The 23,351-nt window shown below is 41.5% G+C and overlaps 1 protein-coding gene across 1 annotated transcript in view; it reads right to left on the reverse strand.

Annotated features, from left to right (window-relative positions):
- LOC128695962 (protein dissatisfaction-like) overlaps positions 1-23,351 on the reverse strand; it is a 196,649-nt gene that overhangs the window by 71,162 nt on the left and 102,136 nt on the right. The window contains exons 2-3 of the mRNA XM_070092902.1: positions 16,522-16,602; positions 13,945-14,106 (exon numbers count right to left, since the gene is read on the reverse strand). Coding sequence (XP_069949003.1) covers positions 13,945-14,038 — 94 coding nt within the window. The 5' untranslated portion in view covers positions 14,039-14,106; positions 16,522-16,602. The remainder of the gene's footprint in view (positions 1-13,944; positions 14,107-16,521; positions 16,603-23,351) is intronic.

Below are 23,351 nucleotides of genomic sequence, written 5' to 3' on the forward strand. Positions count from 1 at the left end.
CCCACCCGTACCATGGTTTAATCCTGTTAGTACTATTTCGTGAGACAGGAATTGGTCGTGTGAAAGGCTGGGGCAGGAAACAAGGGACATACGCCTTTATGCAAGTGTATCACAAGAACTTGAACATCTAAGTGGCCAGAAACTGGAATGAACTAGAAGAGTAAGTAGTGGAAGCAGACTCCATACGCAGTCGTAAAGAGAGGTACGACAAGGCTTATGAAGCAGAGAATCACTGAAACCTCTAGTGCATATTTAAGAGACGGAACCAGGAGCTAGAACTCATACAGATATCGTGTATACACTAAGTCTTTCAGATATATATACACTAAGTCATTCAGATATCATGTATACACTAAGTCGTTCAAATATCGTGTATATTAATTCATTGAGATATCGTGTTTACATTATCATACAGATATTGTGTACACATTAAGTCATTCAGATATCGTGTATTTTCTTGGTCACTCCCTCGTGGTAATCAATAAGGAGATCATCAAGTGAGGAGCAGCCGAGGTAATAAGAGTAGCAGGGGAGGTAAAGAGCTGGGGAGGGGAGGAAGGATGATGATGTGGGGGGAGAGAGATTAGTGCTGGGGAGGGAAGGGAGGATGGTATGGGGAAAGGGAGGAATGGTGGTGCTTAGGAGGATAGGAAATTGATGCTGGAGAGGATAGAGAGGATGGTACTGGGGAGAGAACTGGTATGAATTTAGGAGGATAAGGTTTGAGGGAATTAACGGAGAAAACAGGTATGAGAGTACGGAGAGTAGAGAGGGGAGGCTTCGGGTCCTGTTTCTCAAGTATTTATTAAAATTGACTCTCTAAGCAGTTTACTGCTATATCATTCTATATTAAAGTTACACAGTGGGAACAAAAGCTATGTTTTATCTTGTCTAGTTCAATCACACAGGATGTATCTCATGCAGTGTTGAGACGTCGTCTGAGATGGGAGACTTCAGTAGGACAGTGGTGATATCGTCAAGTTGTACTTAAATGGTATACAATACCGACAAGAGGATGAATTAGACATGTAAAACATCTGGGTTAGCGAAACATCTACATATAAAGATACCCAGATGTTGCACATGTGCCTAATTCTTCATATCGTCAGGTTAGGTTAGGTTAGGTTAGGTTAGGTTAGGTTAGGTTAGGTTTGGTTAGGTTAGGTTAGGTTAGGTTAGGTTTGGTTAGGTTAGGTTAGGTTAGGTTAGGTTAGGTTAGGTTAGGTTAGGTTAGGTTAAGTTAGGTTAGGTTAGGTTAGGTTAGGTTAGGTTAGGTTAGGTTAGGTTAGGTCAGGTTAGGTTAGGTTAGGTTAGGTTAGGTTAGGTTAGGTTTGGTTAGGTTAGGTTAGGTTAGGTTAGGTTAGGTTAGGTTAGGTTAAGTTAGGTTAGGTTAGGTTAGGTTAGGTTAGGTTAGGTTAGGTTAGGTTAGGTTAAGTTAGGTTTGGTTAGGTTAGGTTAGGTTAGGTTAGGTTAGGTTAGGTTAGGTTAGGTCAGGTTAGATTAGGTTAGGTTAGGTTAGGTTAGGTTAGATTAGGTTAGGTTAGGTTAGGTTAGGTTAGGTTAGGTTAGGTTTGGTTAGGTTAGGTTAGGTTAGGTTAGGTTTGGTTAGGTTAGGTTAGGTTAGGTTAGGTTTGTCAGGAAACAGCACAAGTGTTTCCTGACCCGGGACTTAGTCAGATGATGACCCGCAGTTGGAGTTTTCGGTCATCTGACCGAGTCCTTCCGCTGCTATGTAGCGGAAGGCCTTAACGCTCATCAGCTAGGGCAGCTTCGAAGGTTTCTTCCAGCAGAACTAGAGTTACTATCACTCGGAAATTACCGTCTCTCAGGATGGTCTCTCCCGTACACATAAAAAATAATTCGATTTTTATGAAGACGTCGCCAACATCTCAGCGCGAAGGCAACAAAGACTTTTAACAAGAGACAGAAGAAAATAAGAGATAATGGGGAGCAAGAGAAACCTGGATAACGAAATAAACTTGACTACAGGAATATACTGTAACGCTACAGGGTGATTACATGCTCAAGATTATATACTGAGGCTAACTTCGCGACATCCGTAAGTGTAAATACAGATGAGAAGGGATAGAAGGTGGAGGGAGGTTGGGGTACAGAGGAGGTAGGGGAAACAGGGAAGGCAGGAGGTACAGGGGAGGGGAAACGACCTCTTGGAGAGGACAGGAGAGAGGGGAGGGGATGGGAGGGGAGGGGATGGGAGGGGAGAGAGGGGGGTAAACATCACACTACATAATCGTTGGCTTTATCCCTGACCTACAACACATGCTGTCTATTGACACGCGCTCACACGTGCGCCGCACGCGCTCCCAAGTGCGGCGCTTGTGTGAGCGCGTGCGGTTCACGTGGCTCCGGCCTCGGAACCGTCCGCGCGGCGCGGTACCCGTCCCCGTAGCGAAGTACCCAACCAACTGTACTGTACCTGCCGGACCCACTGTACCGTAACTAATGGACCAATTGTTCCGTAATTACTGGACCAATTGTATGTAACTACTGGACAAATTGTACCGTAACTACTGGGCCGATTATACAGTAACTACTGAACCAATTGCACCGTAACTACTGGACAAATTGTACAGAAACTACTTGACCAATTGTGCAGTAACTACTGGATCCACTGTGGCGTAACTACTGAACCCACTGTACCGTAACTACTGGACCAATTGTACCGTAATTACTGGACAAATTGTACCGTAACTACTAGAACCACTGTAACGTAGCTACTTGACTAACTGTACCGTAACTACTGGACCTACTGTACCATAACTACTGGACCCACTGTACCGCAACTAATGGACCCACTGTATCATAAATACTGGACTTACTGTACCGTAACTACTGAACCCACTGTAACGTAAATGTTGGAACCACCAACGATTACTAAAATGGCCCATATTATATCCTTTTTTTAATAGCGAAAATATTTATCTTATATCTTATTTTAAATGGCGAAAAATATTTATCTTATATCTTATTTTAAATGGCGAAATATATTTATCTTATATCTTATTTTAAATGGCGAAAAATATTTATCCCATATCTTATTTTAAATGGCGAAATATATTTATCTTATATCTTATTTTAAATGGCGAAATATATTTACCTTATATCTTATTTTAAATGGCGAAAAATATTTATCCCATATCTTATTTTAAATGGCGAAATATATTTATCTTATATCTTATTTTAAATGGTAAAAAATATTTATCCCATATCTTATTTTAAATGCGAAAAATACTTATCCCATATCTTATTTTAAATGGCGAAATATATTTATCCCATATCTTATTTTAAATGGCGAAAAATATTTATCTTATATCTTATTTTAAATGGCGAAAAATATTATCTTATATCCTACTTTAGCTGGGAAAAAATCTGGTGGTAAATGGGCGACCTCAGGTTGGTTAATGGGAGGTTTAAAGTCTATCTACTGTACTAGGCTCATTAAAAGGCCGCGCGTAACCTTCCCACCACCTGAAATAAAGATAAAAGTCTCAGTGCGTATACGCAGAGAGAAATACACTTCCCAATGTATATATCCCGTGTATTTACCTAATTTCGAAATACGTGTTAGTGTTGTAATCATAGTACACCGTTATACGCACACACAGGCGCCGTCATGTACACAGGTCATACGCACACAGGCGCCGAATATACGCAAGTCATACGCACGTACAGGGAGACGTTAGCAGGACTTAAGTACAAAAATATAATGTAAACGGATTACCATGGCCGAGGTACCTATTTACACTATAGGAATGTGACTGATACATATTCCGGACATAGCACTGAGCCCGGTATAATGAACCTTCTATAGTGAGCCCATTGAACCCGCTGTAATGAAATCATTGAACCCGCTGTAATGAAGTTATTGAACCCGCTATAATGAAGTCATTGAACCCGCTACAATGAAGTCACTAAATTTGTTATAATGAAGCCAGTGAACCCTCTGTAATGAACCCATTGAACCCGCTATAATGAACCCACTGGACCCTACTTCACTCTAGCACATTCTGACAAATAACAGAATGTTATTCATTAATTATCCTCTTGAACAGTAGTGAACAGTGAACGACGGAGGGAGGAGAGGGGGGAGAGAAGAGAGGGAGGGGGAGGGATGAATGGGAGAGGGAGGGATGAGTGGGAGGGGAGGCTGAGGGGGGTGAGAGAAAGATGAGGAATGAAGAGAGGGGAAGGGGTTAAGGAGGGGAAAAGAGGGGAGGAAGGGTGGAAAGGAGGAGGCCCGGGGGGGGGGGAAGAAGTGGGTTAAGCAGAAGCCGTGGGCGTGGGCGTGGGTTGGGACGCGGCCGTCACGGCTCAGCTGGAACATGTGGTGTGTTTTCACGGGCGGTGAAGCGAGTTTAGTCTCTGATCACTGCCGCCCTTCTTCACGCCCAAACCCTCCCACCCAGCCACCCATCCACTCACTCACCCACCCATCTACCCACCCATAATGACTACTCCTGTCCACCACGCCCGCAAACCACGCCCACGCCTCCACTACGCCCTTGTCTTCAGATACCCAATACTGGCGTCTTACGACGCACTGACTGACCTAGATGTACCTCCGGAGGTCGAGGCTCTACAAGATCTCACTATTTTCGTATTGTGTAGTTTGGTGTAGCGTAGTTTGTAGTGTAGTTTGGTGTAATGTAGTTTTGTATAGTGTAGTTTGGTATAGCGTAGTTTGGTGTAACGAAGTTTGGTATAGCGTGGTTTGGTGTAGTGTAGTTTGGTATAGCGTAGTTTGGTGCAGCGAAGTTTGGTACAGCGTAGTTTGGTGTAGTTTAGTTTCGTGTAGCGTAGTTTGGTGTAGCGAAGTTTTGTATAGCGTAGTTTGGTGAAGTGTAGTTTGGTATAGCGTAGTTTGGTGTAACGAAGTTTGGTATAGCGTAGTTTGGTGTAGTGTAGTTTGGTGTAGTGTAGTTTGGTGTAGTGTAGTTTGGAGTAGTGTAGTTTGGTGTAGTGTAGTTTGGTGTAGCGTAGTTTGGTGTAGTGTAGTTTGGTGTAGTGTAGTTTGGTGTAGTGTAGTTTGGAGTAGTGTAGTTTGGTGTAGTGTAGTTTGGAGTAGTGTAGGTTGGTGTAGTGTAGTTTGGTGTAGTGTAGTTTGGTGTAGTGCAGTTTGGTGTAGTGTAGGTTGGTGTAGTGCAGTTTGGTGTAGTGTAGTTTGGTGTAGTGTAGTTTGGTGTAGTGCAGTTTGGTGTAGTGTGACTTTGTCAATGGTCCAAGTCGGACCGAAACGTCGTCGTAAGCTTCTGTCTTTTATGTGCGGGTTATTTGTGTATCGTTCCAGTCACGGTATTGTGCCTTTTTGTTATTTATTTTTGGTGTAGTGTAGTTTGGTGTAGTGTAGTTTGGTGTAGTGCAGTTTGGTGTAGTGTAGTTTGGTGTAGTGCAGTTTGGTGTAGTGTAGTTTGGTGTAGTGCAGTTTGGTGCAGTGTAGTTTGGTGTAGCGTAGTTTGGTGTAGCGTTGTTTAGTGTAGTGTAGTTTGGTGTAGTGTAGTTTGATGTAGTGTAGTTTGGTGTAGTGTAGTTTGGTGTAGTGTAAATAACAAAAAGGCACAATACCGTGACTGGAACGATACACAAATAACCCGCACATAAAAGACAGAAGCTTACGACGACGTTTCGGTCCGACTTGGACCATTGACAAAGTCACTTTGTACTTTGTACTTTGTCAATGGTCCAAGTCGGACCGAAACGTCGTCGTAAGCTTCTGTCTTTTATGTGCGGGTTATTTGTGTATTGGTGTAGTGCAGTTTGGAGTAGTGTAGTTTGGTGTAGTGTAGTTTGGTGTAGTGTAGGTTGGTGTAGTGTAGTTTGATGTAGTGTAGTTTGGTGTAGTGTAGGTTGGTGTAGTGTAGTTTGGAGTAGTGTAGGTTGGTGTAGTGTAGTTTGGAGTAGTGTAGTTTGGTGTAGTGTAGTTTGGTGTAGTGTAGGTTGGTGTAGTGTAGTTTGATGTAGTGTAGGTTGGTGTAGTGTAGGTTGGTGTAGTGTAGTTTGGAGTAGTGTAGTTTGGAGTAGTGTAGTTTGGAGTAGTGTAGGTTGGTGTAGTGTAGTTTGGTGTAGTGTAGTTTGATGAGGTAGTTGGGTGCAGTGGGTTGGTAGTGTAGCTTGGAGCAGTGTAGTTGGTGTGAGTGTAGTTTGGTGAGTGTAGGTTGGGTAGGAGCTGTGAGTGTAGTTTGGTGCAGTGAGTCTGGTGAGTGTAGTTTGGTGCAGTGTAGCTTGGTGAGTGTAGCTCTGGTGCAGTGTAGTTGGTGCAGTGTAGTTGGTGTCAGTGCGTAGCCTGGGTGCAGTGGCAGTGTGTGCAGTGTAGTTGGGTAGAGTGCAGTGAGCTGGTGCAGTGAGTGTGCAGCGCAGCCTGGGTAGCGAGCCTGGATAGCGAGCCTGGGCAGTGCAGTCTGGATAGCGTAGCTCTGGTGCAGTGTAGCCTGGCATAGCGAGTTTTGCAGTGTAGCTTGGCATAGCGTAGTTGGTCTGCGGTCAGTAGCTGGCATAGCGTAGCTGTGCAGTGGAGTCTGGCATAGCGCAGTCTGGCATAGCGCAGCTGGGTAGTGCAGCCTGGCATAGCGAGCTGGTGCAGTGCAGTCTGGATAGCGTAGCCTGGGTCAATGTAGTTGACGCAGTGTAGCTTGCGTGCAGTGAGCTGGAGCAGCGCAGTCTGGCATAGCCGAAGCTCTGGTACAGCGCAGCTGGTGCAGTGAGCCTGGCATAGCGCAGCCTGGTGAGGGCAGTCTGGATAGCGCAGTCCTGGTGCAGTGTAGTCTTGGACCAGCGTAGTCTGGTGTCAATGTAGTCTGACGTAGTGAGTGGTGTAGTGTAGTTTGGTGTAGCGAAGTTTGGTGTAGTGGAGTTTGGTATAGCGTAGTTTGGTGTAATGTAGTTTGATGTAGTGTAGTTTGGTATAGCGTAGTTTGGTGTAGTGTAGTTTGGTATAGCGTAGTTTGGTGTAGTGTAGTTTGGTATAGCGTAGTTTGGTGTAGTGTAGTTTGGTATAGCGTAGTTTGGTGTAGTGTAGTTTGGTGTAGTGTAGTTTGGTATAGCGTAGTTTGGTGTAGTGTAGTTTGGTGTAGTGTAGTTTAGTATAGCGTAGTTTGGTGTAATGTAGTTTGGTGTAGTGTAGTTTGGTATAGCGTAGTTTGGTGTAGTGTAGTTTGGTACAGCGTAGTTTGGTGTAGTGTAGTGTCATTCCACTTTCCAATTGCCCTGAGGCTGGAGAAATACTTCCAGACATCCCTGGAACTAGTGTTACCAACTTCCATCTATTCCACCAGGTGCTCCGGTAACTGTTATACAACAATCAATGTCTATCTACTTGTCACTTATATAAAATTATATGTATACACTACAGTGATATTATTGACTCTTAGATAAATTGAGACACTTTCAGTGAATACAAAGTTTTTTCACACATTGTGTGTATTTGTGTGTGTATGTGTGTGTGTGTGTGTGTGTGTGTGTGTGTGTGTGTGTGTGTGTGTGTGTGTGTGTGTGTGTGTGTGTGTGTGTGTGTGTGTCTGTGTGTGTGAGTGCGTATATGTGTGTGTGTTTCTACTCAGATCTCATTTACAAGGGATTAATATAGAAGGGAGTAATTAATGTTGAAATTGCTGCCAAGACACAACAAGTGGTGTTGAAGGATGGAGTGAAGGAGGGAATGATGGAGGGAGTGAAGGAGGGAATGATGGAGGGAGTGAAGGATGGAATGATGGAGGGAATGAAGGAGGGAATGATGGAGGGAATGACGGAGGGAGTGAGGTAAGAATAAGGGAAGGAAGTGATGGGGGTAAGTAGAAAAGGAACTAATTGATAAACTGAAAAAGGGATTGAAGCAAGAACTGAATAGGAACTTAAGGAGTGACTGAAAGAGACAGAAGAAATACGGAACTAGGAACTGAAGAAGAGATTGAAGAAAGAGCCGAAGACGGGGACGAATAAAGGGATTGAAAGAGGGATTCAAATAGTAACTGAAGGAGGGATAGGTGAAGGAAGAACTCTAGAAATAGCTCAACGAGAGATTAAGAGAGAGAGTCATATTTGCAAGGTATTTCACATCGTTCGTTACAATATAAGCAGCATAAAATATTAAATTTTTTACCGCCGACGATAGTGCAAGATTATAATTAGCCTGTGGACGGTAGTGCAAGATTATAATTAGCCTGTGGACGGTAGTGCAAGATTATAATTAGCCTGTGGACGGTAGTGCAAGATTATAATTAGCCTGTAGACGGTAGTGCAAGATTATAATTAGCCTGTAGACGGTAGTGCAAGATTATAATTAGCCTGTAGACGGTAGTGCAAGATTATAATTAGCCTGTGGACGGTAGTGCAAGATTATAATTAGCCTGTGGATGGTAGTGCAAGATTATAATTAGCCTGTGGACGGTAGTGCAAGATTATAATTAGCCTGTGGACGGTAGTGCAAGATTATAATTAGCCTGTAGACGGTAGTGCAAGATTATAATTAGCCTGTAGACGGTAGTGCAAGATTATAATTAGCCTGTAGACGGTAGTGCAAGATTATAATTAGCCTGTAGACGGTAGTGCAAGATTATAATTAGCCTGTAGACGGTAGTGCAAGATTATAATTAGCCTGTAGACTGTAGTGCAAGATTATAATTAGCCTGTAGACGGTAGTGCAAGATTATAATTAGCCTGTGGACGGTAGTGCAAGATTATAATTAGCCTGTGGATGGTAGTGCAAGATTATAATTAGCCTGTGGACGGTAGTGCAAGATTATAATTAGCCTGTGGACGGTAGTGCAAGATTATAATTAGCCTGTGGATGGTAGTGCAAGATTATAATTAGCCTGTGGACGGTAGTGCAAGATTATAATTAGCCTGTGGATGGTAGTGCAAGATTATGATTAGCCTGTGGACGGTAGTGCAAGATTATAATTAGCCTGTGGACGGTAGTGCAAGATTATAATTAGCCTGTGGATGGTAGTGCAAGATTATAATTAGCCTGTGGACGGTAGTGCAAGATTATAATTAGCCTGTGGACGGTAGTGCAAGATTATAATTAGCCTGTGGACGGTAGTGCAAGATTATAATTAGCCTGTGGACGGTAGTGCAAGATTATAATTAGCCTGTGGACGGTAGTGCAAGATTATAATTAGCCTGTGGATGGTAGTGCAAGATTATAATTAGCCTGTGGACGGTAGTGCAAGATTATAATTAGCCTGTGGACGGTAGTGCAAGATTATAATTAGCCTGTGGATGGTAGTGCAAGATTATAATTAGCCTGTGGACGGTAGTGCAAGATTATAATTAGCCTGTGGACGGTAGTGCAAGATTATATCCATCCTGTGGACGGTAGCGCAAAAGCATACGCATACGCACATAACTGTTCGTCAGTAACAAATTTGCGTTAACGAAGAATACAATTGCTTGGCTGTAACAGGTCACGCAAAACTTACCTTTTATTATCGTAAGTGCATTTTTTTGTGAAGCTTCATAGTGTAGTAAATCGTAGAAAGGTTAGAAGAGCAGGCGGAGTCGACACAGAAAACCGATTCTGTGGAATGAAAGAGTACCCAGAGGACAGAAGACATGATAATGGATGTAGAGAATAAGTGGGGTTCCCCAAACATCACTATCAGGGCTCTTGCTGTTTTTGATTCTGAGTATCAGGGCCCTTACTGTTCCCCCCAGAATCAGTATCAGGGCCCTTACTGTTACCCTCTGACAGAGGAACGAGAGTCGTGTGTATTCCTACTTGCAGATGACGCCCTGAATGCAACGTATCTTCACTGCTTTAACGTATCACCAGCACAACAATAAATATACCCAATGGAGCAATAACGCTACTCAATACTGCAATAATGATACTTATTGCGGCAATTAAGATACTCTAGTGTTGTCGGTATTGTACACCATGATTACAATGACAGACGAAGTAGTGTGGATGAGTGGAAAGAGTACGGATATTGAAGGGAGGAAACTGAGGTGGGACAGAAGCTGCGGGACTGGACAAGTAGATAGCAATTCGAATTCAGTTCGAACAGGTAGAAGGCTATGCAAATCGGTGGAGGGAAGAATAGAACGGAGACAGAGTGCAGAAGAGATTTTGCAGAATTTGATGAAGGAACGGGGAAGAAAATATCAGACCAAACAAATCCACATGGAAATAATTACTTTTTGCTGCTTTAGGTTGGCAGTTCTGACTACATCACAACAGAGATCCGACCTTATCTCTGAACCAGTTTACACAGCTAGAACAAGAACTTTCTAAATCAATTTACGTAGTGAGAGAGAGAGAGAGAGAGAGAGAGAGAGAGAGAGAGAGAGAGAGAGAGAGAGAGAGAGAGAGAGAGAGAGAGAGAGAGAGAGAGAGAGAGAGAGAGAGAGAGAGAGAGAGAGAGAGAGAGAGAGGGAGAGAGAGAGAGAACTTTCTAAATAAATTTACGTGGCTAGAACGAAAACTTTCTAAGTCAGTCTACATAACGGGAAGAAGACGTCAGGTGAACAACGCGACAATATCTATAATAACTGTTCCCACACTGTTATTTCCTGTATCTTCAATACGGGTTCAGATAAATTTCTCGATTTGTTATCAAATACCACAACGCAAACAAATGCGATAATAAACTAGGGCAATAAAAGCCTTTCAAGCCCAAACAGGAAAATATAGAGACAAACTACAAAGTTGACTGTCAAATAATCAACTTTTTGACGTGTCAACTTCATACGTCCGACGTTCCCAGTTGCCTGAGTTGATGTGTCATTTTAAAAGATTATTAGTTATTTAGTTTGATAGTGTTAGGTTACAGTAAACTTATTCCTAAAATAGAACATTTTGGTGTCTATATAAACCATCTATTTCAAATAGCATTTTTTTTTAATTAATTTTTAGAAGTGATGTGGTTTGAGATTCCAAAAACATTTGCAAATAACTTAAGATACTTATCTGTAATATATATATATATATATATATATATATATATATATATATATATATATATATATATATATATATATATATATATATATATATATATATATAATTATGAGAGAAAGATAGACAGTCTCTCTGGACGATGTAGCTCAGTTCAAAAGCTATCACAGTGAATCTGTTTTTAGAGCTCATGTGTGTGTGGCAAAGGGAAGGGGGAGATTGGGAGGAGGGGAAAAGGGAGGGGAAGATAGAGAGGGGAAGTTGGGGAGGGGATGTAAGACACATAGATGAGTCAGTGATAGTACATGACGTCGCTATCAGCCTGTCACACACACACACACACACACACACACACACACACACACACACACACACACACACACACACACACACACACACACACACACACACACACACACACACACAGGAGACTGGCCAGCCGGTGTCTGGCCGACAAGATCACAGATAGTGCTGCAGGAAAGGACAACATGTTTGTTGTAACCCCGTGAGCCGTCACACGGGGTTACAACCCCCGTATTTTACAACACGGGGTTATGACCCAGTGTGGCTGAGCATTATGTGACTTCTACGATTCTTGCGCTTCCCATAATAATAATAACAACAATAATAATAATAGCATGAATAATAATTGTGACATTAATGTGAGTAATAATGATATTAATAATAAAATCAAAAATAATACCGATAATAATAACAATAATAATAATAATAATAATAATAATAATAATAATAATAATAATAATAATAATAATAATAAGAAGAAGAAGAAGAAGAAGAAGAAGAAGAAGAAGAAGAAGAAGAAGAAGAAGGAAGAGAGAAGAAGAAGAAGAAGAAGAAGAAGAAGAAGAAGAAGAAGAAGAAGAAGAAGAAGAAGAAGAAGAAGAAGAAGAAGAAGAGAAGAAGAAGAAGAAAGAAGAAGAAGAGAAGAAGAAGAAGAAGAAGAAAGAAGAAGAAGAAAGAAGAAGAAGAAGAAAGAAGAAGAAGAAGAAGAAGAAGAAGAAGAAGAAGAAGAAGAAGAAGAAGAAGAGAGAAGAAAGAAGAAGAAGAAGAAGAAGAAGAAGAAGAAGAAGAAGAAGAAGAAGAAGAGAAGAAGAAGAAGAAGAAGAAGAAAGAAGAAGAAGAAGAAGAAGAAGAAGAAGAAGAAGAAGAAGAAGAAGAAAAGAAGAAAGAAGAAGAAGAAGAAGAAGAAGAGAAGAAGAAGAAGAAAGAAGAAGAAGAAGAAGAAGAAGAAGAAGAAGAAGAAGAAGAAGAAGAGAAGAAGAAGAAGAAGGAAGAAGAAGAGAGAAGAAGAAGAAGAAGAGAAGGAGAAGAAGAAGAAGAAGAAGAAGAAGAAGAAGAAGAAGAAGAAGAAGAAGAAGAAGAAGAAGAAGAAGAAGAAGAAGAAGAAGAAGAAGAAGAAGAAGAAGAAGAAGAAGAAGAAGAAGAAGAAGAAGAAGAAGAAGAAAGACAACAATAAGCACCACTGTTCTGTCGAACTGTGTTGTTCAGTACAGTGAATGGTGGAGGCTCGATCCTCCGTTTAGTATTGAGGAGACAGACAGTTACTTTTCTCCGGCAAGCTTACCGACAAACGTTGGTCGTTACGGCCAGGTCGTGACACAAGTCGTCACGATGTACTTGCTGGGGATTCCTGCAGAATGTCCAGGGGCTCTAAAGTTTACATGTAAACTACAGCTATTGCTGCTGTTGTTATAGCTGCTGCTGTTACTGCTGTTGTTGTTGTTGTTGCTGCTGCTGCTGCTGTTACTGTTGTTGTTGCTGTTGCTGTTACCTCCGCTGTTGCTGCTGCTGCTGCTGCTGCTGCTACTGCTACTGCTGTTGTTGCTGCTGCTGTTACCTCTATTGCTGCTGCTGCTGCTACTGTTGTTGTTGCTGCTGCTGCTGCTGCTTTTACTGCTGTTGTTGCTGCTGCTTTTACTTCTGCTGTTGCTGCTGCCTCTGCTACTGCTGCTGCTGCTGCTGCTGCTGTTACTGCTGTTGTTGATGTTGCTTTTACCTCTGCTGTTGCTGCTGCTTTTACTTCTGCTGTTGCTGCTGCCTCTGCTGCTGCTGTTGCTGCTGCTACGGCTGCTTCCCTTGCTCAATAAGATGAAGTGATAGTTGTTATGGAGGTTGATCAACATTTCGCAGCTTTTGTTATCGTTGTTTGTAAACTTAGTTATTTTGTTACTTGATATTCTGTTATTTTTGTTGAGGCTAGAGTTCTCTTAATAAAGGTGTGATGTTCTACGTTATGAATCTAAGGTGTTCTTCATAATGCTTCAGGGTCCGTTGTTATTTATCAGCATACATAGTTGCGTATGCAAATCAATCAGTGGTGTGTGGCTATGAGTCGAGTGTTACCTCCTCTTACGTTAGGTCCCGTTACCAGTGGATGCTCTTATATAGTGTTGGATACCCTACCATCAGATCCCATGTCGTGTTCTATTCCGTCTCACGGTGTAAGACCGAAGATTTCAGTGAGTAGGTCAGTGTATGAATTAAATCATCTTTTCTTGTCATGGAGACGAACAAGACGTTTACATTAACTTATTTAGATATTGAATAATGGTGTTTGAGCCAACAAATGGTAGTAGAAAGACACTTATAAGAAAGAGCTATTTGGCAAGGTTCCAGTGTGATCAATGAAGACCAGATGTGTCATACGGATGTTAGGAATTATTTCTTCAGCCATAGAGTTGTTAGGAAGTAAAACAATCTGGAGAGTGATGTAGTGGAGAAAGGATTCACACATAGCTTTAAGAAGAGGTTAGATAAAGCTCAGGGAGCAGGGAGAGAGTGGATCTAGTAGCGACCAGTGAAGAGGGGGCGCCAGGAGCTATGATTCGACTCCTGGAATGACAAACAGGTGAGCACACACACACACACACACACACACACACACACACAGGGAAATGAACTCAAATGAGCGTGAATAGAGAACAGAAGAACAAGGGGAGACACGATAACAACACACAAAATACTCAGAGGCCCCGACAGACCCACTGAAGAACCAAGGAGAGTGTACTCACCATCCTTGTTCATGGCAGCGTCGAAGCACTTGTTGAGTCGACAGGCTCGACACTGGTTCCGGTGAGTCTTGTCGATAGGACACTTGCCCTTCATGTCCCCCGTAGCCTTGCAAGTATACACTCTGTTCCGGTGGATGCTGCGCTTAAAGAACCCCGAGCATCCTGACGGAAAACGTGAGATGAGTGAGAGATTCTCTAACGTCATTACAATAATCGTATACAATATCGACCATTAGATCATTAAGAAACTTGATAAATTAGGCACATGTGCAACACTTGGGTATCTTTAATGAGGAAACGTTTCGCCACACAGTGGCTTCATCAGTCCATACAAAGGAGAATGGTGAAGGACAGGAGTTTGAGGTAATCAGTCCCTCAGTCTTGAGCCGATGTAATCAGTCCATCAGTCAAGCCATGAGTCGATTACATCGACTCAAGGCCGAGGGACTAATTACCTCAAACTCATCCTGTTCTCAACCATTCTCCTTTGTATGGACTGATAAAGTCACTGTGTGGCGAAACGTTTCCTCATTAAAGATACCCCAGTGTTGCACATGTGTCTAATTTATCAACGTGTCGGTTCCCTGAACCATTCATCTACAATAAGAAACTTACTGATGTACAAACAACGTATCGTCAACAAATTAACCACTATCACCAGAGTTGATTTCTGAAACATGACTTAACAATACACAGTATACAAGATGCAATATTCAGTACAAAATTAAACTAGCCAATGTAGGAAGAGCTGTTAAAATATCCTAAAGGAAATAATATAATTGCAGTCTTACGATTATTATTATAATCATATCCAAGCACTAGACCCATAAGGGTCACTGGCGTCTGGGGGATCCCTTCTCAAGTGAATATGCCAGAAAAAGAGGTTTATTGGTGTTGCACAAGTGTATAAGGTGTTGCACAAGTGTCTAAGGTGTTGTACAAATGTCTAAGGTGTTCCACAGGTGTCTAAGGTGTTTCGCAAGTGACTAAGGTGTTCCAAAAATGTCTAAGGTGTTCCACAAGTGTCTAAGGTGTTGCACAAGTGATTAAGGTGTTCCACGGGTGTGTAAAGTGTTGCACAAGTGTCTAATCTATCTACTCTCAAATGTGGTATTACCTGTCTTCTCTGGTCCTCTCTTTCACAACTGTTAGCTTTAATTCTTAAAGACTCTACTTACTGGCAAACTCTCCCAGTCCAGGAACGAACCTACTCTCAAACCTTCTTACTTCCTCCAGCTACTGAAAATGCCTTCCCAGATGTGCACTCCGAGCGGGTGCTACGTACGCTAAAAGAGTCTTTGACATACGTCGTGTACAATATCTGGAATTATATTTACTGAGGTACCTGTAGGCAATTCATTAAGGTAAATGGCTCTCGTGTTTGTTTGTGGTCTGCAGTTAACATACTCCTCTGGTAATAGGTTCGGTGTAGTGTTTACTCCCTGAACATTTTCTCTAATTGTTGTCTGCAATCTTTCTCCCTCTCAAATTTGTATAACTCAATTTTTGAAGTGTGAGATAGGACAATATCTCATAAATACGAGGTAGATAATGTCTTTTCATAATAATTCAGAATTCTAAATGTTAGTTGAGAAATAGAGAGAGAGAGAGAGAGAAAGAGAGAGAGAGAGAGAGAGAGAGAGAGAGAGAGAGAGAGAGAGACAGACAGACAGACAGACAGACAGACAGAGATAGACAGAGATCTGCAACAGCATTCAAGTAGTTTCTATGGATTAGAACGAAAACACATACTGCCCTTAAGCAAAGACAGAGAACGGCAGAGGGGATGAGAACCCGCCCACAGAAGCACTCGGTAACGGCGATATACCATGCAAACACACCCACGCACCACGCAAAGCCGCCGCCTCCGCAAATGGTGAACGACACCGACAAAATAAAGGAGAGAAGCTCCCCATGCTAACTCTTCTTCGGCGGGGGAGAAAGGGGGAAGAGGAGAGCAAGTGGAAAGGGGAGAGAAAGAGGAAAGAGGGAGGGGGTGGAAGTGCTTAACATTTCTCACAGTGGTACGTAAATGATGTGCCGCGATGCAAAGGTTACAATGAAATGCAAACGCTGTGATGAATGTTAAAATGAGTCTAATATGTGCTGCTGGAATGCCAGTGTTACATTGGGATGCGAAGGTTACGATAGAATGCAAATGTTACAGGGAAAGTAGAGGTAACAATGGGATGAAAATGCCCAGTTGTGTCTACCTGTTCTTAACTGCAGCGTTGTAGTGCAGGTTAACCAATCTATGGGAGGTACAGGAATATATATTTTACTGTATGTGGTTCTCAGATGGCTCCAACTTCATCCTGTTCCTTATCTTTATAACTCTTAACAATAAAAAGGTTTTTAAATGAGTTGATGAAGGTAACAACTCTTAGCTTGTAAATAAAATTAGGAACTCTAAACCTAACCTTGCAAACGCTGTGTAAGAGAGAGAGAGAGAGAGAGAGAGAGAGAGAGAGAGAGAGAGAGAGAGAGAGAGAGAGAGAGAGAGAGAGAGAGAGAGAGAGAGAGAGAGAGAGAGAGAGAGAGAGAGAGAGAGAGAAAGAGAACGTCTTTAACACTTACCGTCGCAGGAGTAAATACCGTAGTGCTTGCCCGAAGACCTGTCTCCACACACCTTGCAGGGAATGTCCAACAATCTGTCACCTACGGGAGGAACAACACATCAGCGTCACCTCAGCGTTACGCTACCAGCAACTTCGTAACATCGTAACACCACTCCTACCACACTCTGAACAAAGACAAAAGCTAGTTATCAAAGTCAGATTACGCTAGATTAGGTTAGCGTAACCAAAGTGAAGCTAATACCTATATTTACAGATGGAAAACCGTAAGTATCGAATTTACATTAGCACCAGAATATGTCTGGCAGTGCTGGTGACCCGGAAGCGTCGGGAAGCTCACGATCTCCGTCGAAATTGCAAGACGGAGGGATGAATTATGTAGAAATTAGCGAGGGAAGTCTGTCTTAAGTGTAGCGTAACTAGTCTGGTGTTAGTCCCAGCGCTAATGTTGCTAAGTGTACCGTAACTAGTCTGGTGTTAGTCCCAGCGCTAATGTTGCTAAGTGTAGCGTAACTAGTCTGGTGTTAGTCCCAGCGCTAATGTTGTTAAGTGTAGCGTAACTAGTCTGGTGTTAGTCCCAGCGCTAATGTTGCTAAGTGTAGCGTAACTAGTCTAGTGTTAGTCCCAGCGCTAATGTTGCTAAGTGTAGCGTAACTAGTCTGGTGTTAGTCCCAGCGCTAATGTTGCTAAGTGTAGCGTAACTAGTCTGGTGTTAGTCCCAGCGCTAATGTTGCTAAGTGTAGCGTAACTAGTCTGCTGTTAGTCCCAGCGCTAATGTTGCTAAGTGTAGCGTAACTAGTCTGGTGTTAGTCCCAGCGCTAATGTTGCTAAGTGTAGCGTAACTAGTCTGGTGTTAGTCCCAGCGCTAATGTTGCTAAGTGTAGAGTAACTAGTCTGGTGTTACTACGAGAGTTAGAAAATGTTGCTAAGTGTAGCGTAACTAGTCTGGTGTTAGTCCCAGCGCTAATGTTGCTAAGTGTAGCATAACTAGTCTGGTGTTACTACCAGAGTTAGATAATGTTGCTAAGTATAGCGTAACTAGTCTGGTGTTACTACCAGAGTTAGATAATGTTGCTAAGTATAGTGTAACTAGTCTGGTGTTAGTACCAGAGTTAGATAATGTTGCTAAGTATAGCGTAACTAATCTGGTGTTACTACCAGAGTTAATGTTGCTAAGTATAGTGTAACTAGTCTGGTGTTACTACCAGAGTTAGATAATGTTGCTAAGTATAGCGTAACTAGTCTGGTGTTACTACCAGAGTGAGATAATGTTGCTAAGTATAGTGTAACTAGTCTGGTGTTACTACCAGAGTTAGATAATGTTGCTAAGTATAGTGTAACTAGTCTGGTGTTACTACCAGAGTTAGATAATGTTGCTAAGTATAGCGTAACTAATCTGGTGTTACTACCAGAGTTAGATAATGTTGCTAAGTATAGCGTTACTAGTCTGGTGTTACTACCAGAGTTAGATAATGTTGCTAAGTATAGTGTAACTAGTCTGGTGTTACTACCAGAGTTAGATAATGTTGCTAAGTATAGCGTAACTAATCTGGTGTTACTACCAGAGTTAGATAATGTTGCTAAGTATAGTGTAACTAATCTGGTGTTACTACCAGAGTTAGATAATGTTGCTAAGTATAGTTTAACTAGTCTGGTGTTACTACCAGAGTTAGATAATGTTGCTAAGTATAGTGTAACTAGTCTGGTGTTACTACCAGAGTTAGATAATGTTGCTAAGTATAGTGTAACTAGTCTGGTGTTACTACCAGAGTTAGATAATGTTGCTAAGTATAGTGTAACTAATCTGGTGTTACTGCCAGAGTTAGATAATGTTGCTAAGTGTAGCGTAACTAGTCTGGTGTTACTACCAGATTTAGATAATGTTGCTAAGTGTAGCGTATCTAGTCTGGTGTTACTACCAGAGTTAGATAATGTTGCTAAGTATAGCGTAACTAGTCTGGTGTTACTACCAGAGTTAGATAATGTTGCTAAGTATAGCGTAACTAGTCTGGTGTTACTACCAGAGTTAGATAATGTTGCTAAGTATAGCGTAACTAGTCTGGTGTTACTACCAGAGTTAGATAATGTTGCTAAGTATAGCGTAACTAGTCTGGTGTTACTACTAGAGTTAGATAATGTTGCTAAGTATAGCGTAACTAGTCTGGTGTTACTACCAGAGTTAGATAATGTTGCTAAGTATAGTGTAACTAATCTGGTGTTACTACCAGAGTTAGATAATGTTGCTAAGTATAGCGTAACTAGTCTGGTGTTACTACCAGAGTTAGATAATGTTGCTAAGTATAGCGTAACTAGTCTGGTGTTACTACCAGAGTTAGATAATGTTGCTAAGTATAGCGTAACTAGTCTGGTGTTACTACCAGAGTTAGATAATGTTGCTAAGTATAGCGTAACTAGTCTGGTGTTACTACCAGAGTTAGATAATGTTGCTAAGTATAGCGTAACTAGTCTGGTGTTACTACCAGAGTTAGATAATGTTGCTAAGTATAGCGTAACTAGTCTGGTGTTACTACCAGAGTTAGATAATGTTGCTAAGTATAGCGTAACTAGTCTGGTGTTACTACCAGAGTTAGATAATGTTGCTAAGTATAGCAAGTATTGTCGGTTCTTCAGGACTGACCAATCTCACTTGATTTTTTCATGATATCATTATATATATATTTTCTTCATTATGCATTTTGTTTTATAAGTCTTCATTATTTATTTCTTCATTATATTGTTCCTAAATGTATTTTTTTTCATTATTTATTTTAATATAAATCTTTTTCATTATAATTTTTGCATTACACATTTTCATTATATTCTTCATTATATTTTCTTTAAACGTTCTTCATTGTTCATCATCATTACACTCTCTCTTCATCACATATATAGTCATCAAACACTGTCTTTGAAATACACTTACACATTACGCACTTCAAAAATACACTTTTTTTGTATTATACACTACGGGATTTACTCACACATCTTCATGTATAAGAAATCTTTCCCCGTTAAAACTTTAAATTTATAAATCCCACCATGTCTTTTGTTGTCTCTCAGCTAATTAACCTAACCTCCCTAAGCCTCTGAGGATTTCTTAGCTTACCCGGTTAATTCACTGATGCGGTGGTTAATTGCCCTTTGGTTAGTGGTAGTTAGGGAGACACCAGCCTCCCGCTACCCTGCCTGGGCTACACTTCAATTTCCTCACCAATGTTATGGAAATATCGCGAGCAAGCGATAGAAGACGCAAAACAATCACGGGGAAGTTGAATGATAGTTCCAGGCCTTTCGTGATGTAATCAGAACATAACCAGGCGTTTACAGAGTTGCAGAAAAGAGAGGAAGTTTTCGCTAGGTCGAACCTGATTACCTCCCACTCAACAGGAGCTGTAATAGCCCCCGCGGATTTAGCTCTTCCATGTGGATAACGTGGATAGAAAACATGATAATTAAGGAATGTTTATCGTCGACTTTTTTTTCTTCACTAGTCATCGTCAGGGTCACTGTCAGGGTCATTGTAAGGGTCACCGTTAGGGTCGTCATTTTCAGGGGCCATCTCCAGAGTTATCCCCTGAAAATTTATTCGAGTCACGTAAGACTTTTCTGTAATTACAAGGAATCAGCTGGCACGAGAGCCAAGACATTATCATGTTATAAATATTCCGTATCTCCTCAGTGCCAACGCTGGTGTCAGCCATTAAGATTTTCTCAGTAGCAGCTTTTACCTACTCTGACATTGCAGAATATGCAGTGAAATCCCGGTGTTCGAACGTACCTGACCTTGAACACACCGGAGTCCAAACAATTTTGTCCATGAAAAGCGACCCGTTCTTTGAACGTTTTTCTGGAGCACGACAGAGATGACTTGTTAAAAATTCAGTTGTAAGAAAACTTTACATGAAAACCTTGTTTTAAAAATGCTTTGAAGTGACCTCTGACACTGACCTGACTCTCAGAGACTTTTGGAAGAGTCAGTTCAACATCCTCCAGTGTGTGAGGCTGATGAAAAAAGACTGGGAAATACTGTTTCAGATATCGAACTTTTCGCAGTTCGAACACCAACTAAGACCCAGTTAAGATCAAACACCGGGGTTCCACTGCATTTGCATAGCTCGAACTATGCTGTGTTGAACTGATCTGCCCTATTTGACCTCCCTCCCTTCCTATAAACTAGCCCTCTTCTAAAATTATCTGCCCTTCATTAATGCCGTCTAGATGAACTGGGTTGGTTTTATACACAACTTTTCCTCTGTGTTAGGTGCGAGGCTACTCCAAGGACAGCGAGAAGTGAGCTTCTACACAACAAGACGGGCAGCTAACAGCAACTACAGTTTGGCTGTACCCTTCTCCAGAACATCACTTTATCTGATACCATTTATTACCATTTATTCCTAGGATGACTCGAGTCTAGAACATGTTATTACAGCATAATGACATAAACGAAATAAAGGCAGCTGACCAAATGAAATCGCTAGTCCACAGATGGCTCCAACTTCATCCTGTTCCTCATTTGTATATCTTATAATATTAAAAAGGCTTTAAAATGAGCTGATGTAGGTAACAGTTCTTTGCCTGTAAATAAAGTTATTAACCATTAGCCTAATGTAAAACTCTGTGTAAATGAGAAAGAGAGACAGAGAGAGACAGAGAGACAGAGGCAGGGAATTCTCTGAGTTTACAAGGGTCAGTTTTCGGGAAATCAGCGACAATGCTTGAGTTTCCTCTTCTGTGTTTGTCCTCTCTAGCTCGCCTCTTGGTAGAGACAACACAGTTATTAGATTCAACATTATCGTCTTACAGATCAAGACGCTGTCGTAGACTTTCATCACATTTAGTGGAGTCTCACAGCTGTCCCACTGATGATGGGCAAGTTGGTGGAGTCTCACAGCTGTCCCACTGATGATGGGCAAGCTGGTGGAGTCTCACAGCTGTCCCACTGATGATGGGCAAGCTGGTGGAGTCTCACAGCTGTCCCACTGATGATGGACAAGTCGGTGCCAATTAACCATTTAACGCCAGTGATTACTATTATCCACTATAGTTCTTCGCTGCAAATACCTTTCTGCATCAGAATCCTAAAGCGTGTTTTCGGTAGCGCTTGAGTTATTCATTGTGGATTTTGGTAGGGTAAAGACCCCATCGTGTTCGCTAGGCTCCCTGGAATGCAGTAAGGTCACTCATTTTGCCCTTAACTACACGAATCTATCACACCTTTCATATATTCTGTATTTATCATTGTGTGTGTGTGTGTGTGTGTTTTCGCTTACCCTTTTTTTGTAAAGAATTAGTTTCTTTTTCTCTCGTGCTAGAACTGTTGCATCTCCAAGACAGCTTCGAGAGTTTGAAGGTCGGCAGTGTCAGACTGCGGAAAAATGCTTCTTTCATTGTGTCCTGAGGTGGGCTGTACGCTTGTGTCTGGGTTAATGCCACACCCGACACATGGACCCAACTTTTACTGTGAGGAAACCTTGAGTGTCATTGTGTGAGGAGCTGAGCGTCATAAACACCTCATTACTGCACCTCCACCTCACCCCTCCAGCACCTCTCAAGACCACACAGTTATGGTAAAAAATTAAGCATGTGTTCCACGCATGCTGTCCAGCAATCCGTCGAGAAGAGAGCAGCTGAGGGTACAGTGGTCATTGTGGAGGTCATTTGGTGAGGCAACGACGACCACTGGGTGACACTTGCAAGGTCCACAGCGTTGTACACAACGACAGGTGATCAGTGCCGTCATTTCTGTCAACATTTGCTTTCTACTCCCACCAAAGAGATGTTCGAATCGCGGAAGCAGTCACTGCTTAGTCAGTCTTATCTTACCCCATAGCTGTGCTCAGTAATATTTGTCAGCACTCGCGAAAATTTCTTTTATTTTCTGAGCCCAGTCTCAGCCTAGTCTCTGAGCTCAATATGATACGTACATTTGAAATATTTTAAGTACCTCTCATAGGATGAGTATGAGGTGCGTAATAAAACTATCGAACTAACTCGGACAATATATAAATTATAAACACACACACACATATGTACACTCACACACGTATATATATGAAGAGCCTGATGAAATTTTCGCATTATAATCAGTGACAAACATGTAACAACGTGTACTAGACATGTATCCCCCATATCTCATGTACTGTGTATGCCATCTGTATATCAACAGATAGAGAGAGAGAGACAGACAGAGACAGACAGAGACAGAGAGAGAGAGAGAGAGAGAGAGAGAGATAAAAAGATTCAGTGTTGATTAAACATATAAATATCTGAAAATCTCTCGACATTAAATCTTTATCGCTTTCGATTTTCTTTTAAACCATATTCAATTTTATACACTTCCCTCTTTTTTTGCCCCTTGACCCGAGAACTCGGAATAAAACCTTGGAGGTGAGCCAGAAGTCGATATTCAACATTTATAAAAACGTCTTCATCAACACGGATAAAAGTAACTATCATGCGTGAAATTTAAGATGGTTTTTTCTCCCCCCTCTCCCCCCCTCCCCTTACTGTCAATCAAAGAATTAACGCTCCCCAAAAAAATGAATATTCATTAATGGAAATCAAAAAGCTTTCGTGTATAGAATTTTTTGTAGGCATTGTCAGTAGCTGCTAATCATTACTAATTTGGAGCCATCGGTAATGCAATACTTAATAAAATAAAATGATGGAAAAATGCTTCGTAATTTTTTTTCTGTTGGTCTTGTGTCATAGGCTCAGGTGGAGAGGACGTTTATTATTATTTTTTTTTTTTTGAAAAAAAAAAAAAAAAACAGAAGGCAAAGCCAGCAAGTGGAGTGAATAACATAGTTACTGAGAGGTCTCATAGTGGGG

This window comes from Cherax quadricarinatus, chromosome 41, assembly GCF_038502225.1.
Source record: "Cherax quadricarinatus isolate ZL_2023a chromosome 41, ASM3850222v1, whole genome shotgun sequence".
Lineage (NCBI taxonomy): Eukaryota > Metazoa > Arthropoda > Malacostraca > Decapoda > Parastacidae > Cherax > Cherax quadricarinatus.